The 26,423-nt window shown below is 37.0% G+C and overlaps 2 protein-coding genes across 7 annotated transcripts in view; one reads left to right on the forward strand and one right to left on the reverse strand.

Moving 5' to 3' along the window:
* Nucleotides 1–535: 535 nt before the first annotated feature.
* ANGPTL5 (angiopoietin like 5) lies at nt 536–26,361 on the reverse strand. Of its 6 annotated transcripts, none has more exons than XM_004052021.4 (9): nt 25,858–26,361; nt 17,661–17,848; nt 16,951–17,095; nt 15,592–15,695; nt 14,662–14,755; nt 12,467–12,567; nt 10,290–10,410; nt 4,741–4,926; nt 536–1,462 (listed from the first exon to the last, which is right to left on the reverse strand). In XM_004052021.4, the coding sequence occupies exons 2-9, from the start codon at nt 17,754–17,756 to the stop codon at nt 1,143–1,145; spliced, it is 1,167 nt and encodes a 388-aa protein (XP_004052069.2). In that variant the 5' UTR covers nt 17,757–17,848; nt 25,858–26,361; the 3' UTR covers nt 536–1,142. The 6 variants fall into 6 exon arrangements, with proteins under 6 accessions (XP_004052069.2, XP_055212102.2, XP_063549552.1 ...); XM_055356127.2 differs by having other exon boundaries at nt 17,661–17,816; nt 25,858–26,000; XM_063693482.1 differs by lacking the exon at nt 25,858–26,361 and adding an exon at nt 23,269–23,319 and having other exon boundaries at nt 17,661–17,816.
* The window catches only part of CEP126 (centrosomal protein 126), an 84,471-nt gene continuing 82,045 nt past the window's right edge, over nt 23,998–26,423 (forward strand). The window contains exon 1 of the mRNA XM_004052020.4: nt 23,998–25,247. Coding sequence (XP_004052068.3) covers nt 25,120–25,247 — 128 coding nt within the window. The 5' untranslated portion in view covers nt 23,998–25,119. The remainder of the gene's footprint in view (nt 25,248–26,423) is intronic.

Below are 26,423 nucleotides of genomic sequence, written 5' to 3' on the forward strand. Positions count from 1 at the left end.
TCTTGTCTCATGTAATCCTGTTCACGATGTATTCACTGCTTTCAGAGGATATCAAAGTGAAAGCACCTTAAATGACGACCTTATTATCATTTTTGTCCATCCCTGAACCCAAATCAGATTCTGGTTCTATTCTGGGCTTAGCTATGTCACCCTGACATCTATATCCTCAAACTTACTTTTATTCAATCCTCTTCCCACTTAATTTTTCAGCCACTTTTCCCCTCCCTTGAGTATTATATAACCCTAACTCTGGACAAAGTACCTTCTATCAAAACTAATTCTTGATCATTTCCCTTGTCTCTCTTATCAGTAACTGACACTTGGCCCTGCATGTTTCTTCTGTCCTCTCCTAAGGAATCCTTACCATCCAATTCCCTCCACCTTAGTAGAAAAAGCAGAGGGGACCAGCTTATTCCTAGAGTATATCTAGAATTGATTCATCACTCTTTTATCGACCATCCTTCATGTAAACTTCAAACCATTCCTACTGGTTCAAAAAGAGTTCAGATAAAGACGTATTTTAGAATGCAGCTGATCAGGATATAAAAGTACAGTATATTTATTACAAACAATAACAAAATAGTTAACCATGATTAGATATGAAAACAAGAAAAACTATTTGGGCAGCAAACTCTTACTACTTTTAAAATGGTATGGCATCACCTAGAAATAGTAAGGTTTTTAAATCATGTGTAGCTTATATATTAATCTGCATAAAAGTTATTTATTGTAACTGTCTTCAGTAGAAATTATCTGTAGATTATATAATCATATAAAGTATAAAAATAAGTAAAATATTCTCTTCAATTTTCCTAACAACATATTATGGTTTAAAAATGCTTCAAAGAAAAGGCAAAATCCTTTAAAATCACTATAAATTTTAGGAAGACAAGTTGTAGTTCACTTGAAACAAATTTCATTGTATATTGTTAATATAGTCAGAAGTAAAAACATACAATAAGCCATGTTTTCTTTCACAGAATACTACAAAATTGAAGTTTTCTAATTAAACTCATAGCATCTAAACGCCATCTACAGTTAAATTTTGCCTAATGTGTTTGAAACACTAAGTGAAAAGATAAACTTTTAAAAATCTTTAATATATTATCATTGTAGAACTTGCATTACAATGTTAAATGAGATTATTTAAAATATGGATTGTACATTCTTCTAATTTTCATTGAAACAGATTTAATCTTGACAGGTGAGTTGTTTTTGGTCCACGTGCCCCATTGAATTCCAGTTGCAAGCAATTTTCCAGAGAAGTGATGAATGCCATTTAGATTTGCTAGACCACACTCGTTAAACCACCAGCCAGTCTTGTTATGGAGGTGACTGCAGCTCTTCACAGACTGACCATTGACCAGGCATGCAGGGCGACACCCATCATTATCAACATCTGATGTGCTAAAAGGCATTGCATTTTGATTATCTTCTTTTTTGAGACCCCGGAATGCATCCCCTGGGAAAAAAAATTTTAATGATCGAATTTAAAGGAAATTTCTATTATTTTAATTAATCATTACCAGCATATTAGGCAAGAGCATCACATCTGGAAATAAGGTTTAAATTATTTTCCTACTGTTTATCATGCTAAAATTCTCCTACTCAAAGATTCAACATGCCACAATCTGGTGATGAGTTCCTCAACACGACAGGCATCTTTAAATGAATATTTGATATAAAAGTCACAGTCCAAAATGGAGTTTTGCTGTGTAGACAAAACCAGATAATTTAGGCCAAAAATTATAGCATGCAGAGCTGTCATAATTTGGACAGACCAATATGATAATTGATAATTTAGGAAAAAAATTAGTTTACACAGGGTAGGTTTTCATACCACTACCATTTATGTCACTTTAGCTAGAGAAACTTTTACCTTTAAGAAATTTAGATTTACAATTACAGAAGTTGGAGTTTTTTTCTAGGGGCCATCAACTTTATACAGAATACCAAATGCCCTCAAGAAAAATTCAGATACACTGTTGAGGTATACCTTTTCTTCATGGCTCTTCACATGATTTATGGACCAACTGGATAGTAGTTAAGACAATACTGTTTTTAAGGGGCTTCTACTGAACATTGTTTTATTTTGTTTTGTTTTGTTTTTAAGACAGAGTTTTGCTCTTGTCCCCCAGTCTGGAGTGCAATTGCATGATCTCGGCTCACTGCAACCTTCACCTCCCAGGTTCAAGCGATTCTCCTGCCTCAGCCTCCCAAGTAGCTGGCATTACAGGCACACACCATCACACCCAGCTAATTTTTGTATTTTTAGTAGAGATGGGGTTTAACCATGTTGGCCAGGTTGGTCTTGAACTCCTGACCTCAAGTGATCCACCCACCTCGTCCTCCCAAAGTGCTAGGATTACAGGCGTGATCCACTGCTTCTGGCCTGAACATTGTATGTATGGTATCCCTCGTATTTACAATAACCCTGCAATGATTAAGTATCTTGTCCAAGATGACCCAGTTAACTCAGTGGCAGGAGCAGGAGTCATATTTTGTTTCATAAAATTCCATAAAGTTAAAGATTCTAAGTAAACCCATAATGCCTCCATTTCACCTATATGTAAGCTTTGGCTAATGTTTGAAACACTAATTTAAAAAGAAGCCATATGCAATCTGTGGAGAAACCAAGCTCTATGTTTGTTTCATTATTTCTGAAAGTTTGGCATCTCTTGAGATAAATCTTTTGAAAGAGCCTGAAGAACTTCATTAGCAGTGGTGGCCTATCCTATACCCCAATTCTGCTGATTATTAAAGTCTCTGACTCTGCACTTCATGGGAAACAAAACACACACATTGTAGGTATTTTCAGAGAATATATAATCTCCAACACCCACACAGTGTGATACTTTTCCAAAGTTCCAGTGAGAGACAATACCCATGGAGCATTGCCTAAACAATGTAATCATTCCATGGATACTCTCCCTAGATAAAGTCCGACCACCAGAAGGATCATACAGCACATAAGCTCCTCGAGAGATTTTATTTAATTCATTTAAAAAATATATGCATAGGTTTATTTCCTTAAAAATAGCCTATTATAATATAGCCATCATGTTTTCTGTGAGAGTGTGGTTGGAGAACATAACACTTTTGTTTTCCCTAAGAATCCAGAGACATTTATCTCAAGTCTTATACTCAGGAATAGTTGGGATTCTCATGGAACAAGTGTGTTGCTCAAATATTCAAATTCATATCTCTGTTTTTGCTCCAAGCTCAAAGCCGAATTTGTGACCTGCCTTTACCAAACACCTGATCACATTTAACCCATTGGTTTTATCTGTATTTCTATCATTACATTCTGCTGACACCTTTTTCTTTTATTCTTTTGATTACATTATGTGATCAACAGTTGAAAGTTACTTCATAACCTTGTTGGGAAAATGTAGAGTACAGTATGGCAAAATTTGAGACTTTTGTAACGAAAAAACTTTTGCCATTATCAATATTATCCTTTAATTAGATCCTAGTCATCTTTCAGAGAATCCCCACATAAACTTTTCCTAATATAGTATATTCCATCTTTAGATAGTTCTTTGCACTTTTAGAGAGCAAGCATTGAAAATCATATATTGTAACTTTTTAAACTTTTCCCTATAGATCATGATTGGAATTTCAGACTTTCACCTAATATCCCAAGTGTAAACCCCTCAGGTATCACAGATTCCAACCATGTCAGACAACTCTCTGTGACCTATAATTTTCCTCCCTCTATGCCTTAACTTAAGCTGCTCTGTTTGTCAGCCTTCATTTGCTAAAAGCCTATCCATTCTTCCAAGACTAGATCAGTGGTTCTCAACTACAAGTATGCCAACATATCCATCTGGCTTAAAATAACTGAATCAGATTCTACAGGAATATATACTTCTAAAAAGCTTCCCATGTTGAATCTAACATTAACAGCTTGTTAAAAATTGCTTTTCCATGAATATTTTTTGGGTGCAATCAACTGAAATCATTCTCACCCTCTTTCTGACCCCAAAAGTTCTATCAGTATTCTATATTTCCAGTGTTACTTATCTTCCCCTTTATATTTGGAGCAGTTAAAGACCTGGGAATATATATCATTTATTTTTTGATTTCTAACACTAAATATACATAATGAACAAGTACCACAAACAGCAACAAGGGAGTTGAATTTAGTGCTTTTTAACTCAAATGCCTTTAAATTTTCAGCATTAAAATGCAAGTTTAACATCAAGTATTTTGAAGTTCTGACAAATTAAATTTATTTGGAAATGAGCAGATGCATCAAAGTATAATGAAAAAACACTAAACTTGCTGTTCTGTCAGCCTGGATTCTTGCCTTGGCTCAGGTGACGTGATCTGGGAACGTTGGGCAAGTCACTTTATCACTCAGGTTTTTTCACCTGTAAAGTGAGATGACTAGAGATCATCTCTAACAGTCTGTCACTTCTAAATGTCAGCCTCTCTGAACATGAAAATGAAAATGCCTTCACAGCCTACTCCACAGGCTCTCTATCCAAAGAATCAACTGAGATTACATAAGGCAAATTGTTTTAGAGACTATAAAGCACTTCAGAAGCATGAGGTAGTACAATGATCATAACAAAGTTTCAAAACTCAAGACTTGGCCAGCTTTCTTATTCCTAATCTATTCTGTTATCAGTTATGTGTTATATATAAAGACAAATGCATTATTTTTATCTTCACTTAATAATGAGTCAGTTATAATTTAGATCTGGATAATTTTAGGAATAAAAAAAAACTTACCAGCATTTCCTGAATACCGTCCTAAGTGCATTTTAAAAAATCTCGTTTCATCCTCCAGCCAAAAATTATCATATGATGCATAAGCAAGAGTGTCATCTTCAGATTCCAAACCCACATACAGCATAAAACTGGTATTTTTCTGATTTACTACATAAAAAATCTTTTTCAGTCCTAGCCAAAATTCTCCTGTAAAAAAAATGCTTTGTTTTAATATATTTTAATACAAATTAGAATAATGGTTTATTATTGAATGTTTGGTCTTGTTTAGCATTTCAAAAACTCTGAGATGGCTCACATAAGTAATTAAAGGCACTGGATGACCTAGCTCAAATTATCAGTGCTTACCTACTTCATAAAACAAACAAAATTCCTACTTCTACTTCACCAGACTTGAGAAAATCAGACCCTTTTTCATTTTTATCTCCCCAAATTAAGTAAAATTTGGGGAGAGAAGATAACAATGATCTCCCCAAATTTTATCTCCCAAAATTAAATTAGTCTTCATTTAAAGACTAAAATAGAAAGTCAAATTTTACCTTAAGGCATTTCAACATAAAACCAATTGAAATATTATGGCAGGTAACAAAACGTTATTTACCAGTAAATGAGAAGGTTTAACCTCCAAATCAGCGGTTCCTAAAGAAACATTTCCTAAAAACACTCGGTTGAAATTATTTTTTTCTGTCTTGGAATACTTTCTTAACAGACACTTCTTTGTTACAATGCAGCTGGTTAATTTCCTATGCCCTGAACATAATGTAATAACATTGGAATATCCCCGGGTTTAGGATCAATATTTCCAAGACAATTATAGATTCAGGATGAAATATAAAACTCCCCAACTCGGACTGCATACTTCTTGCATACATATTCTAGCCAATGGCTTTCTACCTCTCCCTACCCACGTGGCATAGCCCAAATGTGTATACCTCTGCTCTGAGATATATGCCTCTACTTGAATCATAAAATTATTAAAGAAAATAAGCGTCCAGTCAAAACGAACTTCAGAGTTGGAGAATAACATGACAGCATTCAAACTCTTCAAATTATAGCTAAGATATTAAGTCTTTCTTCAGAGCTCACAGGGGCAGACATTTTAGCAACACACTCACTTACAATTGAAAAGTAAGGAGAGAAAGTGGGCCCAGTAAAATGGCTCCATAGGGGTCCACTGAGTCTCACACAGTATACAACACTTCAATTTAAGTGCCCCTGCCATCTTTTCCCAGTACCCCACCCTCAAATTTAAGACTTAAAAATACATTTTCTGTAATCCTATATTTATTTATTTATTTATTTATTTATTTATTTATTGAGAGTCTGACTCTGTCACCCAGGCTACGGTGCAGTAGTGCTATCTCGGCTCACTGCAACTTCCGCCTCTCCCCAGTTCAAGCGATTCTCATTCATGCCTCAGCCTCCCAAGTAGCTGGGATTACAGAGGCATGCACCACCACCCCCAGCTAATTTTTGCGTTTATTTTTTATTATACTTAAGTTCTGGGATACATGTGCAGAATGTGCAGATTTGTTACACAGATATACATGTGGCATGGTGATTCGCCGCACCCATGAACTCGTTATCTACGTTAGGTATTTCTTCTAATGCTATCCCTCCTCTAGCCCCCACCCCCTGACAGGCTCCTGTGTGTGATGTTCCCCTCCTTGTGTCCATGTGTTCTCATTGTTCAACTACTACTTATGAGTGAGAATATGCAGTGTTTGGTTTTCTGTTCCTGTGTTAGTTTGCTGAGAATGACGGTTTGTAGCTTCATCCATGTCCCTGAGAAGGACATGAACTCATTCTTTTTATGGCTGCATAGTATTCCATGGTGTATATGTGCCACATTTTCCTTATCCAGTCTATCATTGATGGGCTTTTGGGTTGGTGCCAAGTCTTTGCTGTTGTGAATAGTGCTGCAATACACGTACATGTACATGTGTCTTTATAGTAGAATGATTTATAATCCTTTAGGTATATACCCAGTAATGGGATGGCTGGGTCAAACGGCATTTCTAGTTCTAGATCCTTGAGGAATCACCACACTGTCTTCAACAATGGTTGAACTAATTTACACTCCCACCAACAGTGTAAAAGCGTTCCTATTTCTCCACATCCTCTCCAGCATCTGTTGTTTCCTAACTTTTTACTTATCACCATTCTAACTGGTGTGAGATGGTATCTCCTTGTGGTTTTGATTTGCATTTCTCTAATGACCAGTGATGACAAGCTTTTTTTCATATGTGGTTGGCCGCTTAAATGTCGTCTTTTGAAAAGTGTCTGTTCATATCCTTTGCCCACTTTTTGATGGGGTTGTTTGTTTTTTTCTTGTAAATTTGTTTAAGTTATTTGCAGATTCTGGATATTAGCCCTTTGCCAGAAGGATAGATTGCAAAAATTTTCTAACACTCTGCAGGTTGCCTATTCACTCTGATGATAGTTTCTTTTGCTGTGCAGGAGCTCTTTAGTTTAATTAGATCCCATTTGTCAATTTTGGCTTTTGTTGAAATTGCTTTTGTTGTTTCAGTCATGAAGCCTTTGCCCATGCCTATGTCCTGAATGGAATTGCCTAGGTTTTCTTCTAGGGTTTTTATGGTTTTAGGTCTTACGTTTAAATCTTTAATCCATCTTGAATTAATTTTTGTATAAGGTAAAAGAAAGGGATCCAGTTTCAATTTTCCACATATGGCTAGCCAGTTTTCCCAGCACCATTTATTAAAAAGGGAATCCTTTCCCCATTGCTTTTTTTGTCAGGTTTGTCAAAGATCAGATGGCTGTAGATTTGTGGTGTTATTTCTGAGGCCTCTGTTCTATTCCATTGGTCCATATATCTGTTTTGGTACCAGTATCAAGCTGTTTTGGTTACTGTAGCCTTGTAGTATAGTTTGAAGTCAGGTAGCATGATGCCTCCAGCTTTGTTCTTTTTGCTTAGGATTGTCTTGACTATACAGGCTCTTTTTTGGTTCCACATGGAATTTAAAGTAGTTTTTTCTAATTATGTGAAGAAAGTCAATGGTAGCTTGATGGGAATAGCATTGAATCTATAAATTACTTTGGGCAGGCCAGGCACAGTGGCTCATGTCTGTAATCCCAGCACTTTGGGAGGCTGAGGCAGGTGGATCACCTGAGGTCAGAAGTTCAAGATCAGCCTGATCAACATGGTGAAACCCCATCTCTATTAAATTACAAAAATTAGCTGGGCATGGTGGCAGGCACCTGTAATCCCAACTACTCGGGAGTCTGAGGCAGGAGAATTGCTTGAACCCGGCAGGCAGAGGTTGCAGCGAGCCAAGATCACGCCATTGCTCTCCAGCCTGGGCAACACGAGTGAAACTTCGTCTCAAAAAAAAAAAAATTACTTTGGGCAGTATGGCCATTTTCATGATATTGATTCTTCCTATCTATGAGCATGGCATGTTTTTCCATTTGTTTGTGTCCTCTCTTATTTCCTTGAGCCGTGGTTTGTAGTTCTTGAAGAGGTCCTTCACATCCCTTGTAAGTTGGATTCCTAGGTATTGTATTCTGTTTGTAGCAATTGTGAATGGGAGTTGACTCATGATTTGGCTCTCTGTTATTGGTGTATAGGAATGCTTATGATTTTTGCACATTGATGTTGTGTCCTGAGACTTTGCTGAAGTTGCTTATCAGTTTAAGGAGCTTTGAGACTGAGGCAATGGGGTTTTCAAAATATACAATCATGTCATCTGCAAACAGAGACAATTTGACTTCCTCTTTTCCTAATTGAATACCCTTTATTTATTTCTCTTGCCTGGTTGCCCTGGCCAGAACTTCCAATACTATGTTGAATAGGAGTGGTGAGAGAGGGCATCCTTGTCTTGTGCTGTTTTTCAAAGGGAATGCTTCCAGCTTTTGCCCATTCGATATGATATTGGCTGTGGGTTTGTCATAAATAGCTCTTACTATTTTAAGATACGTTCTATCAATACCTAGTTTATTGAGAGTTTTTAACATGAAGGAGTGTTGAATTTATCAAAGGGCTTTTCTGCATTTATTGAGATAATTATGTGCTTTTTGTCATTGGTTCTGTTTATATGATGGATTATGTTTATTGATTTGCATATGTTGAACCAGCCTTGCATCCCAGGGATGAAGCCAACTTGATCATGGTGGATAAGCTTTTTAATGTGCTGCTGGATTCAGTTTTCCAGTATTTTATTGAGGATTTTCACATCGATGTTCATCAGGGATATTGGCCTGAAATTTTCTTTTTTTGTTGTGTCTCTGCCAGGTTTTGGTATCAGGATGATTCTGGCCTCATAAAAAGAGTTACGGAGGAGTCCCTCTTTTTCCTACTGCTTGGAATAGTTTCAGAAAGAATGGCACCAGCTCTTCTTTGTACCTCTGGTAAAATTTGGCTGTGAATCCGTCTTTTGTGTTTTTATGGAGACATGGTTTCAACATGTTGGCCAGCCTGGTTTCAAACTCCTGGCCTCAAGCAATCCACCTGCCTTGGCCTCTCAAAGTGCTGGGGTTATAGGCGTGAGCCACTACACCCAGCCCCAAATTTGTTTTCAAAATACACCAGTACAAAGCAGTCTCAGTTTGTACGCAGTATACCTGCCTGAAGACCTGGTTAGTCAAAACTCATATTCTTTCCCCATAGGAATAAATTTGAAGTAAGGAAGATGGCAAAGCCTGCATATAGATCTATAACTACCTAATTCAAGAAGAAGCACTCAGTGGAAAAATCAGAAATAATGCTGAGAAAATGCAAATAAATTCACTATACTCCAGAGCATGGCAGTTACCTGGGTATAAGCCAAATTGCTTCTAAAATCACTGGCATTCAGTAGCATTTTTAGCACTAGGACTGACACCACCACTTACCAAATCCTTGGATGACATTATTATGAGAGATTAAATATTTACAATTATAAAAACAGTAACTGTTAAAATAGCATAAAAATTAGTAAACTCACTGGCAGAAGTTCCAATTAATGTAAAATTCTGCAAAGTTCAGAAATATTGGTGTTTCTGTTTACCAGCAAAAGTGATGGTGCCATGTGGCAATAATGTAAACAGATTTTACATTGACCTGGGGTTATAATTTTCAAATTTTGAGCATAATGATGTTTACTGACATTTTAATAATATGCTCAGTTTAAATAATTTGGGTTTGCACAGACACATACCTCAATTCGCCATTTCATTGGCTTGTATAGATACAACACACCTCTCAAGAATTTTAAGATCTAGGACAACGCTGCCATTCAGTTTTTCATTCTGCAAACAGTTGGTGAGCACCTGCCAGAATTCTGCTGGGTGCATAGTAGATACTTAATACATATCCAATCTAGAATTTTCACTCAAATCACATTTCACCAGATATCTACAAATAAAGATTTCCAGATCTCCACTGAAGACCTACTTATTTTAAATAATCTGGCATATGAAAAGAGGGTGATTTAAGTCATATTTTGATATTTGCAAGCATTTGCTATTTTTACTAAAGATCTGACCAATAGAGACTCTATAGATATAATACCAAAAAGAGTAAACAATGTAGAGTAGAAATACAAAAAATTAACCTAAAAGATCTCCAAATCCATCCAGATAATCACACCACAACCTTTGGAAATCAATTATCCCATCAATTCTTTTCTGTATCACAGTCCATCCACCTCCTCTGTAATCCATGTCACACATTACCTAAAATAAGCACAGAGAAGACCAAAATAATACACTATTATTTTCATTATTTGATGATATAACACTCATGCTTCATCCTTAGGCTTAGAAAAAGAGACGATACTGCCACTGAGTTTTCAATGCAATCATATGTCATTAATTTATTCAGATGTTTTTTATATTTCTAGAAATAATACTGTTTATTATAAAGCAAACCTGTAATTAACCTAAATAATACTGTTTATTATCAAACAAATTTGTAATTAACTTAATCACAGTCCTTATAACAATCCTTTTTAAAAATATGTATTTGCAGCTTTATTTTCCCCCCTTTTTTTTTGAGACAGAGTCTCCCTCTGTCGCCCAGGCTGGAGTGCAGTGGCGCGATCCCGGCTCATTGCAAGCTCCGCCTCCCGGGTTCACGCCATTCTCCCGCCTCAGCCTCCCGAGTAGCTGGGACTACAGGCGCCCGCTAGCACCCCCGGCTTTTTTTTTTTTTTTTTTTTTTTTTTTGTATTTTTTAGTAGAGACGGGGTTTCGCTGTGTTAGCCAGGATGGTCTCGATCTCCTGACCTCGTGATCCTCCCGCCTCCGCCTCCCAGAGTGCTGAGATTACAGGCGTGAGCCACCGCGCCCGGCCTTATTTGCAGCATTTTGAAGTTATCCTCTTATTACTCAACTTTATAAATATTCTTCAGTTTGTATAACAGTATTGCTCTGATGTGGCAGAGCAATGTATTTCTCTATAAACTAAATTTTGAATTAAAACACTGGTGTGTGTGTGTGTGTGTGTGTGTGCACGGCTAAATATTTCACGTCCTTGTCTTTGCTCTTTTCTCCCACAGGCCTGGAAGGCCTGTTTTCAGACTGGCATTTTCAGAGAAAGGCATGATCTGTGCCCACTCAGCAGGTGCTCATAGACACATCTGTTGATGCTGTGTAAAATGCCCCTAAAAGGACCTCTGTAGGGCACCCATAGAAGCGATATGGGGAAGAAATCAGAGGAAAATTCTCCCTCAGAAACTTCCCGCATAGAGACAGAGAAAAGGCAGTGTGGAGGAAGTTAAGGAACCAGCACTTTCCCACAAAAGAGGTGATTATGCATCCCACTCTTCACAAAATTAGAAGCCTTCCTTTTCCACATCTGTTCAGATCCAGTTTTGAATCTGTAGGTGAAGTAACTTAGGTAATTTTAAAATTATTTCCCACCTAATTTCCAATTTTTTGACATCTTGTCAATAGATTCCAAATAAAATAATGGTAGTAACTCTAAGAAGAGAAACCGGTAGTATTTACTTAGAAAAAAAGTGACTTTATTATCCAATAAAGACTATCAATAAGGTATAAGTATCATAAACTTTCTTCTGCACAAAGAAGTGCCCAGGAAAATATATATATAATATATATAACTGTATCTGTGTGTGTGTGTGTGTATATACACACACACATATATATTCCATCAATATGCATAGTCTCTAGTAGAAATTTCTACTAGATATCCTTGCAGAGAACTACTAAGAATAGACATAAGAGTAATTTATTTTATCAATTTCAGAATGAATCAGCTTTTCAGTCTGCCTTGTACCCCCACTGAAAGGTTTTTTAATTATTAATTTCTCATACAATCACATAAAATCATCTATCATCAGAAGAAATTATAACCATATACAGGAAGGGAAGTCAAAAGTATTTTTAGTAAGCTCCAAGGCAAAGCACACCATTATTTTCCAATATCCACAGGCTAATTAAAGCAAGCAAGTATTTATATTGCATAGTTCTGCCTGCTATAGTTCTGCCTATTACGAGGATAATATAAGATTTTGCAACAGATGGATTTACTCTAAAGAGTATAACCATGGAAATTCAAATAGAAAAGTGAAAGACAGACTCTAGCTCTTTTATTAATTCATGTTTTGGGCATTAGAATTCTAAAAAACCAAAATTTTGAAAGTAGAACTTTACCTAATTTATTTAAAATTTTTCGAGGAAAAATTAAATATTAAAACAATTTAAATTTTAACATAAATTAAATTGGTAGGATGTTTATCTTAGCCCACATAATATGGGAAAACTTTACCTCAAATGGGTAGCTAGATCCTTCTGGGTGAATTATGTATAAACCACTCGGTGTTTTGGTGACAGAGCCAATGGTATCCTTAATATCAGTGCAATCTAAACCTAGAAAAGCAAAATTATTTAATTGGGATATTTTCAAATGTACATTTAAGGCAATCATTTTACTATAGAGAATTGATAGTGCTATTATCATAATTTTCATTATTATATTATTTTAACTTCTTCAAAATGAAAAATGATCACAATTTTAGAAATAAAAAGAAAATATAAGCGATTAAAGAATTTATGCTGCAATAAGCCTTCACTTATAATATCACTGTTAGTGATTAGTTTCCTATACTATTTAAAAGTTTCATTTGGGATCAACACTTATTAAACATATTTTATAATTACACATTCTCTTTACCAATAAATAATGCCATTTCAGAAATTTAGGTTTATCTTAGAGAATGTAATGTGTAAAAGAAATCTACATGAATAGGGAGGAGAAAACCAAAAGGAATAAGTAAATTAACCACTACAGACACATATTTCACTATTCTATTCCCAACTTCAGAGACTGATGTGTTTGGGACCACTAATACCAGTAGCCAAAGGAAGAAAGGGGAAAATCACTTTCTTCCCCAAGAAATTATGCCTGATGTTACAGCCTACTCTGTTGACAACAGTTAGAATTATAGCACCCCATAATCACCTTCTCCAAAGCACCCATCTCCCCAGGATTGTAAACACGTGTATGTGGATATGGATATTACATTTTCTGAAAGATACTCTACTCTGTAGCATCTTTTATAAGTGAAATAAATTCAACCCTTAGAGTGTCCATTATCCAAATGCCCATCTTAACATCCTAGTTCTACTCCTAACACTTTACTTCATAGTGTTATCCTAACTATTTACGTAGTAAGGTATTACATAAAGCCTTTACCATAGTGCCCAGCACACCCAAATAATGAAGAAAATGCCATCTACAAAAAGTTAGCTATAAAAAGTCATTTGTTTTCCCCTTCGTCTCTGGGAGACATAGATTTGTTGTTGCCTGTGTCCTTAATTGTTAAGAGATATTCTTATAATGACTTTATGCTCAGAGACATGAAAGAAGTTCACACTGAAGGACTTATCTGGGTTGGAGTGTCTGCTTTATCATTACCTTTCAAATTAATGTGAACAGATTATTTCGATTTTTCTGGGCTGGATATTTCTTATCTGATGATGATGATTATAGCAAGCAAGCCCTTATATTGCTCTCCCTGTGATTCAGGCATTTTTTTTTATTTCCCTTGTGATAAACATTTGATTCAGGCAATATTTTAAGACACTTTCCTGTATTTATTCACTTAATCCTCACATCAATTGTAAGAGGTAGGTACTATCAGTTTACTGATGAGAAAATATATCAAGAGAGCAACGAGTCAGAAATTTGAAACCAAGGAGTCTGACATCAGAGTCCATGCTCCTGACTACCACATTATGCCTGCTTTGGGGCAGTTATGAGATATAATAAAATAATTTTAATAACAAAATAATGTGAGAAAGTGCCTGTCTTCCTACCTATCACATAGAAGATTTTTAGGCACTGTTTATTGTCTTCTTTTTCGAAGAAGAACATAAAGATCATGTTCTAGGCCCTCAATAATATTTATTTGCTTTAAACATTTGGGGATAAATTCATATTTATAAGATTTATAGGGTATTTTTCTTAGAAGTCTAAACCTCTAGGAATTAATATGCTGTATTTTAGTATAAAAAGTGCTAACTTTCAGTTTATTCTTGTCTTACATTTCTTTTTCTTTTCAAATTTTATGCCCCAATTTGAAACATTTCAAACATGTCAAAAACATTTTTTACAGGTGGGAGGAACTTTGAAACTTTCTTTTCTTCTATCTGAAGATGAATTATTAATAAGATATAAACTGGGAGTCCAGAACAAAGCTATAGAAAGCTATGTTATTTTCAACAGCTCCAGGATATCTTTATACAGCCATGGCTTTCACATGGTTGAAAAAGTTTCCCATTTTAAGAAAGTACACGTTGTCTATGGTGAAATTTGCTTAATGGCAGGTATTAGCCCTCCAGTCTGTTAGAGAACGGTGAGCTGTAGTTTTTAAATAAAACTTTTAAATGGATCGACCTGTCCAGGAAAATTTTAAGCAATAAAAGACAAACATGAAAAGGCTGAAATACCAAAGTTCTCACCATGTGACTGAACAGGTCTGTGAGGAAAAGGATCCAGCTGTTTTCTAAAAACTTCTGTAGTCAAAAGGAGAACTCTATTCATGAGCTCGTTAACCTAAACACATGCATACACATTTAAGTAAATTTATATTTGAAGAAATTGCCATGTCTAAGCCTCTCATAAACCCAGCTCTGAAATACATAATGGTGCCCATTTCTCTAGATTGATTTCTTACTGCTTTAACAAAGAATAAAGGCAAAGCTAAATAGCAATCATTAAATTTCGTAGTATCTACCTCCTTAACGTTGATTTTATCTGCCCCGATTTCTGCATTTGGCTGCTCTTGCACATCTGCCCTTCACACCTTGTCCAAACCATTGCTGTAGTTTCTTACCTCCTCCCTTGGCTCTTCCTCAAGTCATTGGCCACACAAGTTAATCAGATTGTGGCATTTCCTTGCTTAAACACTACAGTGGCTCCTTGGTGTGGTATGACTTCGTTCTTGCCTATTCCTATAGTCAGTTTTCCTTAAATACTCAACCTCACCAGCCACTCCACCCTGTACCAACTCCAAGAAGATTCCCCAGAATGGAATGTCCTCTTCGCCTTACCCAACCTTTATGATTTTTAAAACATTTATTCATCCTTCATGACTGTTCACAGACTTTCTTCTCTGGGAAGCTTTTTGTATCTGAGAGTTCTCTTTTGTGCCATTCTAGCAACCACATTTTTGTCAACACATTTTAATGCTCCACTAGACTATACCCCTTGAATTAAGTTCGATTTTTTTACTGCTTTATGTTTGCCTAAAGTTTACTATGGTGCCTCTAACATGGTAGGTGCTAAATAGATGTCTGAACATGAATGCATTTTAAAAAAAGATTATACCTCCAGCTAACTATACATCAACGTGCACATGCAATAACAACACAATACTAAAACATCTATACCTGATTAGATAAATAATCCAAGGAAGCTTGTTGCTCATCCATCATATTCCTTAGTAGTTTTTTGGTACTTCTTGTGTAGGAAACAATAGAATTTTGCAAATTTCCTTAACAATAATAAAAAGTGGCTGTTAAACATTATATTGTTACAGAAAACAATTACAGTGAAAAATAGTGAATTTTACCTGATTTTGGATATGTATGTTAACTCAATACTATCTCAATTTATCTTAATACTCAGAATTACATATTTTAGTTAGTATATCTTTTGTTTAACTCAGGATTAACCCCAGAAATGATTGTCTCAATACTTCTTAATGAAACTATGCTTCCTACTAATATAGATTACCCAGAATAATTAATCTGTTATCATTAAGAGACAGTGTTCTGATTATAAATTCTCACTTTATAAGATGAGATATATAGAGGCAGGAGTTATAGGATTCATCAATTCTTACTGTAAAGGAAAGTTAGTGGTAACAGTTTTATACCAGGCAAGTTAATTTTAAAAAGTACATCTTTGTTTTAATTTTTCTATTAATACTATATTTACACAATTAAATTGCTAGCACATACATATATATACACATAATAAATGTTAGTCAAAGGTTTTGGTTATTTGGTTTCCGACTAAACATTTACTATACATTTTCCTTTTAAAAATGTTTTTATTTTAAGAGAAAATTTCTTATAGTGAAGTTGCGATAACACTACAAATAACTTTTTCCTAATGCCTTTGAGACCATGTTGCCATGATGTACCAACACGCTATTTCAGTGTATATTTCTTACACCAAAGACATTTCTAATAACACACCACCAAAATTAGGAAATAAACATTGACTACCTATATTTCTCAGACCCTATGTGAGTTTTACCCAAGATAGTAATAATGTTGCCCCCTGTAACAAAAGGGCCCACACACTATTACGTATGTTATTCTTTAAAATTTTATTTTCTAAGTTTCTTTCCACCTGCAGTAGAATCACATTAAAAAATCTTGATATTTTTAATTCTACCTCACTCCACTTCCTCTCTCTTTCTTATTTTCAGTCTGTCACTTTCTATTAGCTTTTTCCTGAATTTAGTCATCTGTCTTAATAGGTCTAAAGCTGCACTCATTGGTTTGAGAAGCCTGAGACCCTTTTGTTGCACACAGAATTAGCCACATAGAGAAAGGATCCATTCATTTACCAAATATTTATTAAGCACCTATTATGGGCCAAACAATAAAGCTTCTGGCCTAGGATGATCAGGATGTATAGAAAATGACCCAGACAAAAGCTAAAGTATACTTTTCAGTGTCTACCCTAAAAATAATGAATCATATACCCTTATTATTGTGTTTATTTTTAATACTTACTACACATGAAATGTTTTTCTTCTCGTGTAATTTTAGTTTTAACATCACTTGATTCCTCACAGTCTTCCTTACAAACAGTATCATTACTTTTACTTTCATCTTTTGCATTAGATCCATCTTCTACAATGTTAACTACTGAAGCGTCCTTTATATTAAAAAATAGAAATAAGAAAAAATACATTAAACATGTTATATGACCTAATACATAATAAAAAAGACTATAGAGAAAAGCTTAGATTTCAGGAAAGACAAGGCTGATCATTAGAGAGAAATATAAGCTATTTAATTCAAACTTCCACAAATAAACCTGATGAGTAAATAAAATCAAACGGACCAATTTCTTAATTTCCTGGGTAGCCACTCACAGGACAATATTTGAAATATGAAAGTTTGTGGAACAGCTTTTTTTTTAAGCAAAGTGATTTTTTACTACCTATCAAATATTTCATTGAAAAGTTGTGGGCTAGTTTTTAATCTAGGCCTGAAATGTCTTCAAAATATTTTCATATCTGTTGAATCAATCCTCAGTTTATAGTTTCCTCAGTTTAAATATAGTAATATTAAAGCAATTTTCGACATTTCTAAATAAATGTTTTAATTGTTCCATAAATTATATTTGGTAGTTATGATTAATCTTTTCAAAATTCTAATATATATCTTGAAAGCTAATCATGCTTTCCTAGCTAATATAATATTGCTAAAATTCTTACCATAGAGTGATGTACACAGTTACCTTGTACAGCTTCTCCACAAATAAAAATACATACATTTAAGAATAAGAGTGAGGCTTGGGATGGAGACATCATATTTTTCTTGGATAGATGAAAACACTTCTTCAAATATCAGTCAGCTCTTCGTGGAAAGAACTACAGAGCACAGAGTCTTCAGTTAAAAACCTCTGGAAAGCGTACAACAAAAACATAAGCCAAAACTTACTAGTTTCCATGCCCTGGTTTGAAACAACACCCTTCACATGAAAAACAAAGTAGCCTCTGGAGATCCTGACATTTTAAATTGTACAATTCCTTTTTTATCACTTCATGTCTGTATTATAAATCCAAGCTTTTGCAATATAGGCAACAAATAGATAAATAAGTAAATAAATAAATAAATGACAGATGTAGACAGATAAATAAAGCATGAATTTATAAATTCATCTAATTTTTGTGAGTCAGCCTTTACTTGCCTTGGGAAAAAAAATGGCTTTGATAAGCTATACATCAGTAATTGCAAACTGCTTGCAAAAAAATAGGAAGTAGAAATGACTGATGGAGTGGGAAAAATATTACCTTGGAACTATTTCTATAAAATGCTAAGTAGAAATTTGATTAAGGTGGACATCCAGAGCAGATAATTCAGACTTAAAATATACTTTTAAAATGCCAAATCTCAACGCTGGGCGCAGTGGCTCACGCCTGTAATCCCAACACTTTGGGAGGCCGAGGTAGGTGGATCACCTGAGGTCAGGAGTTCAAGACCAGCCTGGTCAACATGGCGAAACCTCGTCTCTACTAAAAAATACAAAAATTAGCCGGGCGTTGTGGCAGGTGCCTGTAATCCCAGCTGCTAGGGAGGCTGAGGCAGGGGGAATCGCTTGAACCTGGGAGGCAGAGGTTGCAGTGAGCCGAGATCACGCCACTGCACTCCAGCCTGGGCGAAAGAGTGAGACTCCATCTCAAAAAAAAAAAAAAGCCAAATTTCTAAGACTCTAATTAATCTGTAATTAGTTGTAATCTAATTACAACTATTTTGTTAAAACTGTAAAAATTCTGAACATCAGAGAAATAATATTATTGAAAATGACCACTCTTTGAAGGTTGATAGATCAGAGTCTTCAAATTTTCCCTTTCAATGTCTCCTTCCCTTCATTCTACACACATGCCTAAGTCTTCATTATCCTAAAATTAAGAGGCAAAGCAAAACTGTCCTGCATCTTCCTTCTGGTTCGGGACATTATTTTCTCCTTCTCCTTTCCTAACCTGAGAACTGCCATAGTTTTTATGGTACTAGTACAATGACTGATACACAAGAGGCACTCAAATATTTTCTTAATGAAGAAACAGCTTAAAATAATTATCTGTTCTCTGACTTTCCTTCCTCACCACCTACTATTTAAACCGAAACAATCATATCTCTTATTTGTGGCAATCACTTTCTCAGAGTTTCTCCAGTGAGACAGTATGAGATGGTTGGGAGTGCCGGCTCCAAGACCAGATTGCCTGATTTAAAGATTAGTTTCAACACTCCCTTACCCTGGAATCTTGGACAAAGTTACTAATATTGCTATAGCTCAATTACCTCCTTTGTATTATGGAAATTGTCGTATGGATTAAAAGATTAATATATGTAACATTGCGGACAATATTGATGACTTTTATAATTCATATTAATAGACAAATACACATATTGTAATCTTAAATTTCTAGTTGAAGTCTTACAAAATTGAAGTGAAAATGGCAGAACTTCAGCAGAAGTTGGCAGAACTTTAAATCAGCCAGATGTTAAAATTCTTTGTTCTTTCACATCTTGCCCAGAGACCAATTCAGGAAATTCTTATTTGAGCAAGAAAATACTTCAGCAGAAGATGGAAAAAAAAAAATAGCCTCAGCCAAGACAAAAGTGAAAGCACAAAAAATTGTCCATCACAGCTGCCACATGGTTATAATACATGTTAAATTAAATAAGCAGGAGGCCATTGCCTGAGGCTGTCTCTGTACTTTGAGTTCCTCTGTAGCAAACTGCAGCCTGACTTAGGAGTATATTTTTTGTAACAAATAGTGGAGTTTCAGCCAATCATAGGCAGCCAACTAATCAGAGTATACCCAAATAAGATAAACACCTAGCTGTAGGCAATCACATGATTCCTCTACTTTGTTTCTGTGTCCAACAAAATCTTGCTGCTCATGCTGCTGGGTGGAGCTCTCTGAACTTCTTGTTCTGGGTGCTGCCCAATTCGTAAATCATTCTTTGCTCAAATAAATTCTGTTTATTTTCTGTTCTAAAGATACTAAAAATAATATTCAGGCTGGGCGCAGTGGCTCATGCCTGTAATCCCAGCACTTTGGGAGGCCGAGGCAGGCGGATTACCTGAGGTTGGGAGTTTGAGACCAGCCTGACCAACAAGGAGAAACCCTGTCTCTACTAAAAATACAAAATTAGCTGGGTGTGGTGGCGCATGCCTGTAATCCCAGCTACTCAGGAGCCTGAGGCAGAAGGATCGCTTGAACCAGGGAGGTGGAGGTTGTGGTGAGCCGAGATCATGCCATTGCACTCCAGCCTGGACAACAAGAGCAAAACTCCATCTCAAAAAAAAAAAAAAATATATATATATATATATATATATATATATATATATATTCAAATTAGATAAGTTATGTGAATATGCTTTATAACCATAAAGTAGTTATTATTAGTTTCCTTTGTAAATAAAACATCAACGATTTATGAGACCACATTAATGAAATTGCATGTCTAATAGACATCTCACATTTAACATGTTTGAAGCCTAACTCGTATTCCTTATTCCACCCCTACCTATTCTTTCCCATCTTAGTAATGGCAACACACTTTATCCAATTGTTTGAGCCAAAAATCTGAGTCACATTTGACTTTTTTTCTCTCGCTTACTGCAACCATCCACCAACACATCTTATTGGCTCGAGGTTCAAACTGTAAACATTTCTTGCCACCTCCACTGCTACCATCCTAGTCCAAGTCTGCCATCTCTGGTAACCTTGTAACTGTCCTCATTGTTTCCGGTCTTATCTCCTATAACCTAGTTTTCCCCACAACAACTAGAGGGTCTGTTTAAAGGTTCAATAAAATTGTGTTACTCTTCTAATCAAAACTCTCCAATGGATTTCCCTCCACTGAAAGTTGGATTTTACATTAAGTCCTTGCATACAATACAAGTCGCCACTAAATCTGGGCCATGTACCTCTACAATCTCATATGTTAGCACACTTCCCTTATTATATGGTTTGGACCTGCATCCCTATCCAAATCTTTTTTTTTTTTTTTTTTTTTTTGAGATGGAGCCTTGCTCTGTCACCCAGGCTGGAATGCAATTGCACAATCTCGGCTCACTGCAACCTCTGCCTCCCAATTTCAATCAATTCTGCTTCCTCCGCCTCCCAAGTAGCAGGAATTACAGGCGCTTGCCACCACGCCCAGTTAATTTTTGTGTTTTTAGTAGAGATGGGGTTTCACCATGTTGGCCAGGCTGGTCTCAAACTCCTGACTTCAGGTGATCCACCTGTCTTGGCCTCTCAAAGTGCTGGGATTACAGGCATGAGCCACCATGCCAGGCCTCCCCGCCCAAATCTTGCGTCAAACTGTAATCCCCAATGTTGGAGGTAGGGCCTGATGGAAGGTGATTGGATCATGGGGGCAGATTTCCCCACTGATGCTGTTCTCACAATAGTGAGTGAGTTCTCATGAGATCCGGTCATTTTAAAAGTGTGTGGCACCTCCCCTCTCTCTTTCAGTCCTGCTCCTGCCATGTAAGATGCCTGCTCCCACTTTTCCTTCTACCATGAGTAAAAAGCTCCCTAAAGCCACCCCAGAAGCAGATGCTGCCGTGCTTTCTGGACAGCCTGCAGAACCATGAGCCAATAAAACCTCTTTTCTTTATAAATTACCGACTCTCAGGTATTTCTTTATAGCAGTGCAAGAACTGCCTAATACACCCTACCTCACTCTAGTCCAGCAACAGTGGTCTTGTGCTGTTCTTTGAGCACAACAGTATGATTCTGTCCTCACAGTCTTCTGTACTCACAGACCCCTGTGCCCTTATTCTTCATCCAGATATTTGAATGGCAATCTCTTTCCTTCATTCAGACCACTGTCCTAATTTCCCTTCCTTTGGGGCCTTTCCTGAGCACCCTCTCACAGATAGAACTGACATTGGTCTCTATCCCCCTTCACTATCCCACTTTCCATGCAGCACTTTTCACTACCCTAATATGTTCTAGTAGGGAAGAAAAATAAATATAAGCTTCTTGAACATAAGGACTTTGAAGTTTTATTCACTGTATCCCTAGCACCTAGAAAGTGCTTGGCACATAGTAGGTGCTCAATATATATTTCCTTAACAAAAGAAGGAATTGTTTTATGGTTTTAAAGTGTGAAAGAATATAACATTGTATTTAATTCAGATGCCCCTTCTGATAAAAAATAGGGATTTTAGGGTAACATTCTTCTTTACTGCTTGAATCACAACTGCCTTTCCTGTCAAGAGATGAAGTTTATAAAATCCTCAAATTTTTTATTATCCAAATATCTAATCCTAAAGCCTTTTTCCATAAATAACACTGACAAAAAAGTCATGACAAAATCAAGCATCATGATGTTCAGAGCCCCTTGGGCCCTGCCTTTCTACAAGAATCTAGGATTCTACAACTTAAATAGAATGTGGAAAACCCACTTAATATTTTGAAGAAATAAAGAAAAAATTTAAAGGTCAAAAAAACCTATGATTAAAAAAAACTGGCAACATTGTTTGAAATTTCTTTTCTTCTTGGTTGTTACCGTAAAACAATATTTGAATGAAGAATAATTATATAAGTCTAAACTGAAATAAAATCCTAAGCCCCCACTGACTGAATAGACCCCCTCTTGGCCAAGGGGACCCTGGGAAAACCTTAAAACTGAGTTCCCAGCCATAATGGGATGGAAGGTCAGCTATGCCTCATTATATCCTCTTCCTGTTGTAGTTTGGACACAATTGACCAGGATTAACGTTAAAGTAGAGATCATTAGACTGACAGAACAGACACTTGGTGGCAGTAAGATATCAAATTACAAATAGGACCTAAGGCCATGCCAGGCAAGGGTTAAGTCATGCACTCCTACACTTAAAGAATAAACTATGTTTAACTTCCACAAGTTTTCTGTTTTTCTCTAGCAGCTAAACAAACACTGGCCTTGAGATAAGCAATAGTAAAACAATCGTAGCTCACCACCAGACACTGACTAACTGACCCTCTGTTCCATAAGCCGTAACTACAGCTTTGATTGGACAACAGACTGATTTCAATAACTTTCTCCTGATGAGAACACCACCAACCATGAGGTGGTTCTGGCCAGTTTGAGGACTGCTCACTTGAGTGCCTTTGTGTCCTAAAAAAAATTTAGACATAATAGGGCCTAATTGTAATGCAATTAAAAGTTAAGTCTCCAGCCCAAAATGAACACGGGTCATATGTTACTGTTTGTTCAATATACATGCATCAGAACTACCTTCATAAATATTCATAGCTCCTCCTACATCCTATAAATTATGTATGTTTAGCCAACTTTTCAGCATAAATCTCCTACCTCAACATCCCTCCTTCAAAGTACCTGCCTCTTTAGGCTTCAGTTGGAGGCACACTCCCAGCTTGTGGGATGGCCCTCCTTTCAGGCTGTAACCCTTTCCTCTCCTTTCTAGATTCATAAATTACGTGTTTTTTTAAGTTAACGTAAGAAAGGATTTATAGCCAATTGAGAAACCAAATTATGCTTCTTAGTGCTAATATACCAAGCCACAAAGCAGTGAGATGCCTAGGACTTACGAGATCGCAAACTAATAATATAGCAAAAGCTGGACTTTTGGAAAGCTAACCATGCCTAAATATTCCAAATAGCAACCCTAATATTCTCATATTCATCTGTACTTTGCACTGCCCTACTTTGCTCAGATCACCCATGGGGAGACAAACTTGTGATGACAGCAGTGGGAATAGAATCAAGGCCATTGCCTGTGGCTAGGCCAATTAAAAACTTGCCAAGATAGCCAAGTGTCCAGTTGTATACATTTAGCTTTTCGTGTCAGAATTGTATATTTTATCCTGTTGGTATGCTCCTGAAGGAGAGTTCATGTGTTTTGTGTCTTAAATCGAAACTCGATTTGTTGTGGCACTTTAAAATCTGTCGCCAGTGTACATTCCAATTTGAGTCATTGCAACCAAGTTTGCAAAGATTGTTTTAAACAGTTTCAACTGGAAAAGTTTATTATTTGAAATCTTAAAATGAACAAATTAATTCACAAAGGCAGAGACATTTGAATGGTGGGTGAATAATCTTTATTTGGTCGTACTTTCTGCTTCCAATCTGGGAATTTTTCCAAGAAAACACTGACTGAAATACAGTCAGAATTTATATATGCATTTACATTAGGCTCCAACAATAAGATTCAGCCTTTTTCAAAACTGTCACTTGCATAGCCAATAAACTAGTGGCTCAAAAATCCATTTAATTTTCCATACTTCCCAAAACCATTTCAATGCGATGATCTCTTTTAGCATATCTTCCCAAGAGATTGCTAGTTTTGCTGTGATGGTCCATTTCCAGAATCTGGCAGCAATGCAAGAACCATTAGGAGGCTTTGAAATGTAGACCTTATAAGTAGGGCAAAGGCAAAGAAGACGACTGCAGAGGGAATGCCAGAAGCATTACCGAGTGGATGAGAGAATGCAGGGAAGGAAAATTTCCACTTCACAAAGACATTTTAAAGAGACGGTGTTTGGGGATGGTGATGCCACAGAAAGACTCACAACTCAAAATCTCACAACAGGATTCAGTAGTTTAACAAATTCAACTCCAAATTGTCCCCCAGACAATCACTGCAGACTCCTCCCGGTGGCAATTGCCTGTATCTGAGGATTTTACATCTGTCTTTCGTCACTGTCGGTACTGCCACAAAAACACTCTCATAAAAAGGGAGGCAGAACTGCATCAGGCTCTAAAACACCACTCAGCTCACCCCTCGCGCAACAACCCGGGTCCCTAGGGATGCCTGGGTTGCCACCCGCCGCTCGAAGCTGGAGCGGCCGCCGGAGCCTGCGATTGCCTGCTTCGGGCACATCGTCCCGCCCCGACCTGTAGCTCCTCCCAGGTTTCCGTTGTCAAGGACGCGGCGTTGGTTGTTGTCAAGATGGCGGCTGCAGGGTTGCTGCCGCCCCATCTGCTATTGCCCGGCGAGGTCGCCGCTGCCTCAGCTGCCATCGCCACTACAGGCACCAGTGCCGCTGCGCGGGAGCTAGGGCTGTCGAGGCCAACCCTTCCGCGCCCGTGACGCGGGGCCTGAGAGACGGAGTGTAGGGAGGGGCCGAGCAGGAGGAGGAGGAAGCCAGAGCTGCCATGAGGGAGGTGCTGGGGGCGAGCAGAGAGGCGGCGCTGAAGTGAAGGATGCTGGCGGGGAGGCCCGGAACCCGGAGCGCGGTCGGGGAACTGGGCACTGAATCATCGGACAACCTCGACAGAGCCCCCCTCGGCCCTCGGGAGAGCGGCGGGCATCACCGACCTGGCTCTTACCTGTATCCTTCCCAGCCTGTGGCTGCCAGGGTAGCGATGTTGAAAACGGGGCCCATCTTTTTCCAATTAGATTCCCATTACCTTTGACGCAGGGTGATCAAAACTAGCAAGTCATCTTAGTGCAGATATTTCCTTTAGCAACTGTCGTGTCTCACCTTAGACCTGAAATTATACCATTTTATCTAATTCTGTGGCTGCTTCCCCCCATCACCCTGTTATCCTACTCCCATTCTTCAACTTTGTAAAATTTTTGTGAATTTTAAAACACATCAACTGCGTATTCTGTGGGGATATTTTTATGCCATTATGTTCTTTACTTACATATTAACTACTTCCTGATTGATCGTACTACTTGGAGAGAGAAATTACACAAATAAGTAAAATGTTTTGCTATCTATCCTAAAGAGTCCGTTTTAACCGTTATCCTAACACAGCCCTAAATGCATTTACCAGAGCTGCTAAAGGCTACACAGTTTGGTAAGTTGTTTTGTTTTCCATCTCTGCCCAGTCTGTTGTCAGAGCGACAGAAGAGAGGAAATGAGAAACAGGGGACCTGGACGCTTTACAATCTGGATTATCTCTGACTTTTCTCGAAGAGTTGGTTAAGCCTACCTTTGATGTTGCTGTTGGTTGCATTGTAGAAAATGGAAAGAGGAGAAGTATTTTGTTATCAAAATCTGTAAATCAGGTTTATTCCTTTAGAGACTGTTGTGATGATTAGGATTTAACCTTTGTATTCCCAAAGGACTTGGTTGGCAATGATGGTGTTGTGTAATCATCTTCAGTCTTGTCAGAGATGAGTGTCTTCTCTTTCCAAGTTAACTCTGTTTTCTTATCCCCTTTGTCTCCAATTTCTAGGATGTTCTTTGTACTCTGTTACAATTTTAGCAGCAAGTCAACAATTTGTATTGAGTGCCTGCTCTTTGGCTGACTCTGTTCTAGGTTCTAGGGATACAAATCTAGTGAGGAAGACAAATGTGTATAGAGCTTCACTAAAAGTAAAATATCTCTTCTCCGATCATGCTTTCTCCAATCTTCCATCCCTTCAGTCTTTTCTTTATTTGGGCAAGTTCTCAAAATGGTAGCTTGCAATAGCTGCTTCTAGTTCCTCTCATCTATTCATTATTAACCCCATTCAGTTTGGCTTTTGCCCTTGCTGCTCCCCAAAATTGCCCTCT

The sequence above is a fragment of the Gorilla gorilla genome, chromosome 9 (genome assembly GCF_029281585.2).
Source record: "Gorilla gorilla gorilla isolate KB3781 chromosome 9, NHGRI_mGorGor1-v2.1_pri, whole genome shotgun sequence".
NCBI lineage: Eukaryota > Metazoa > Chordata > Mammalia > Primates > Hominidae > Gorilla > Gorilla gorilla.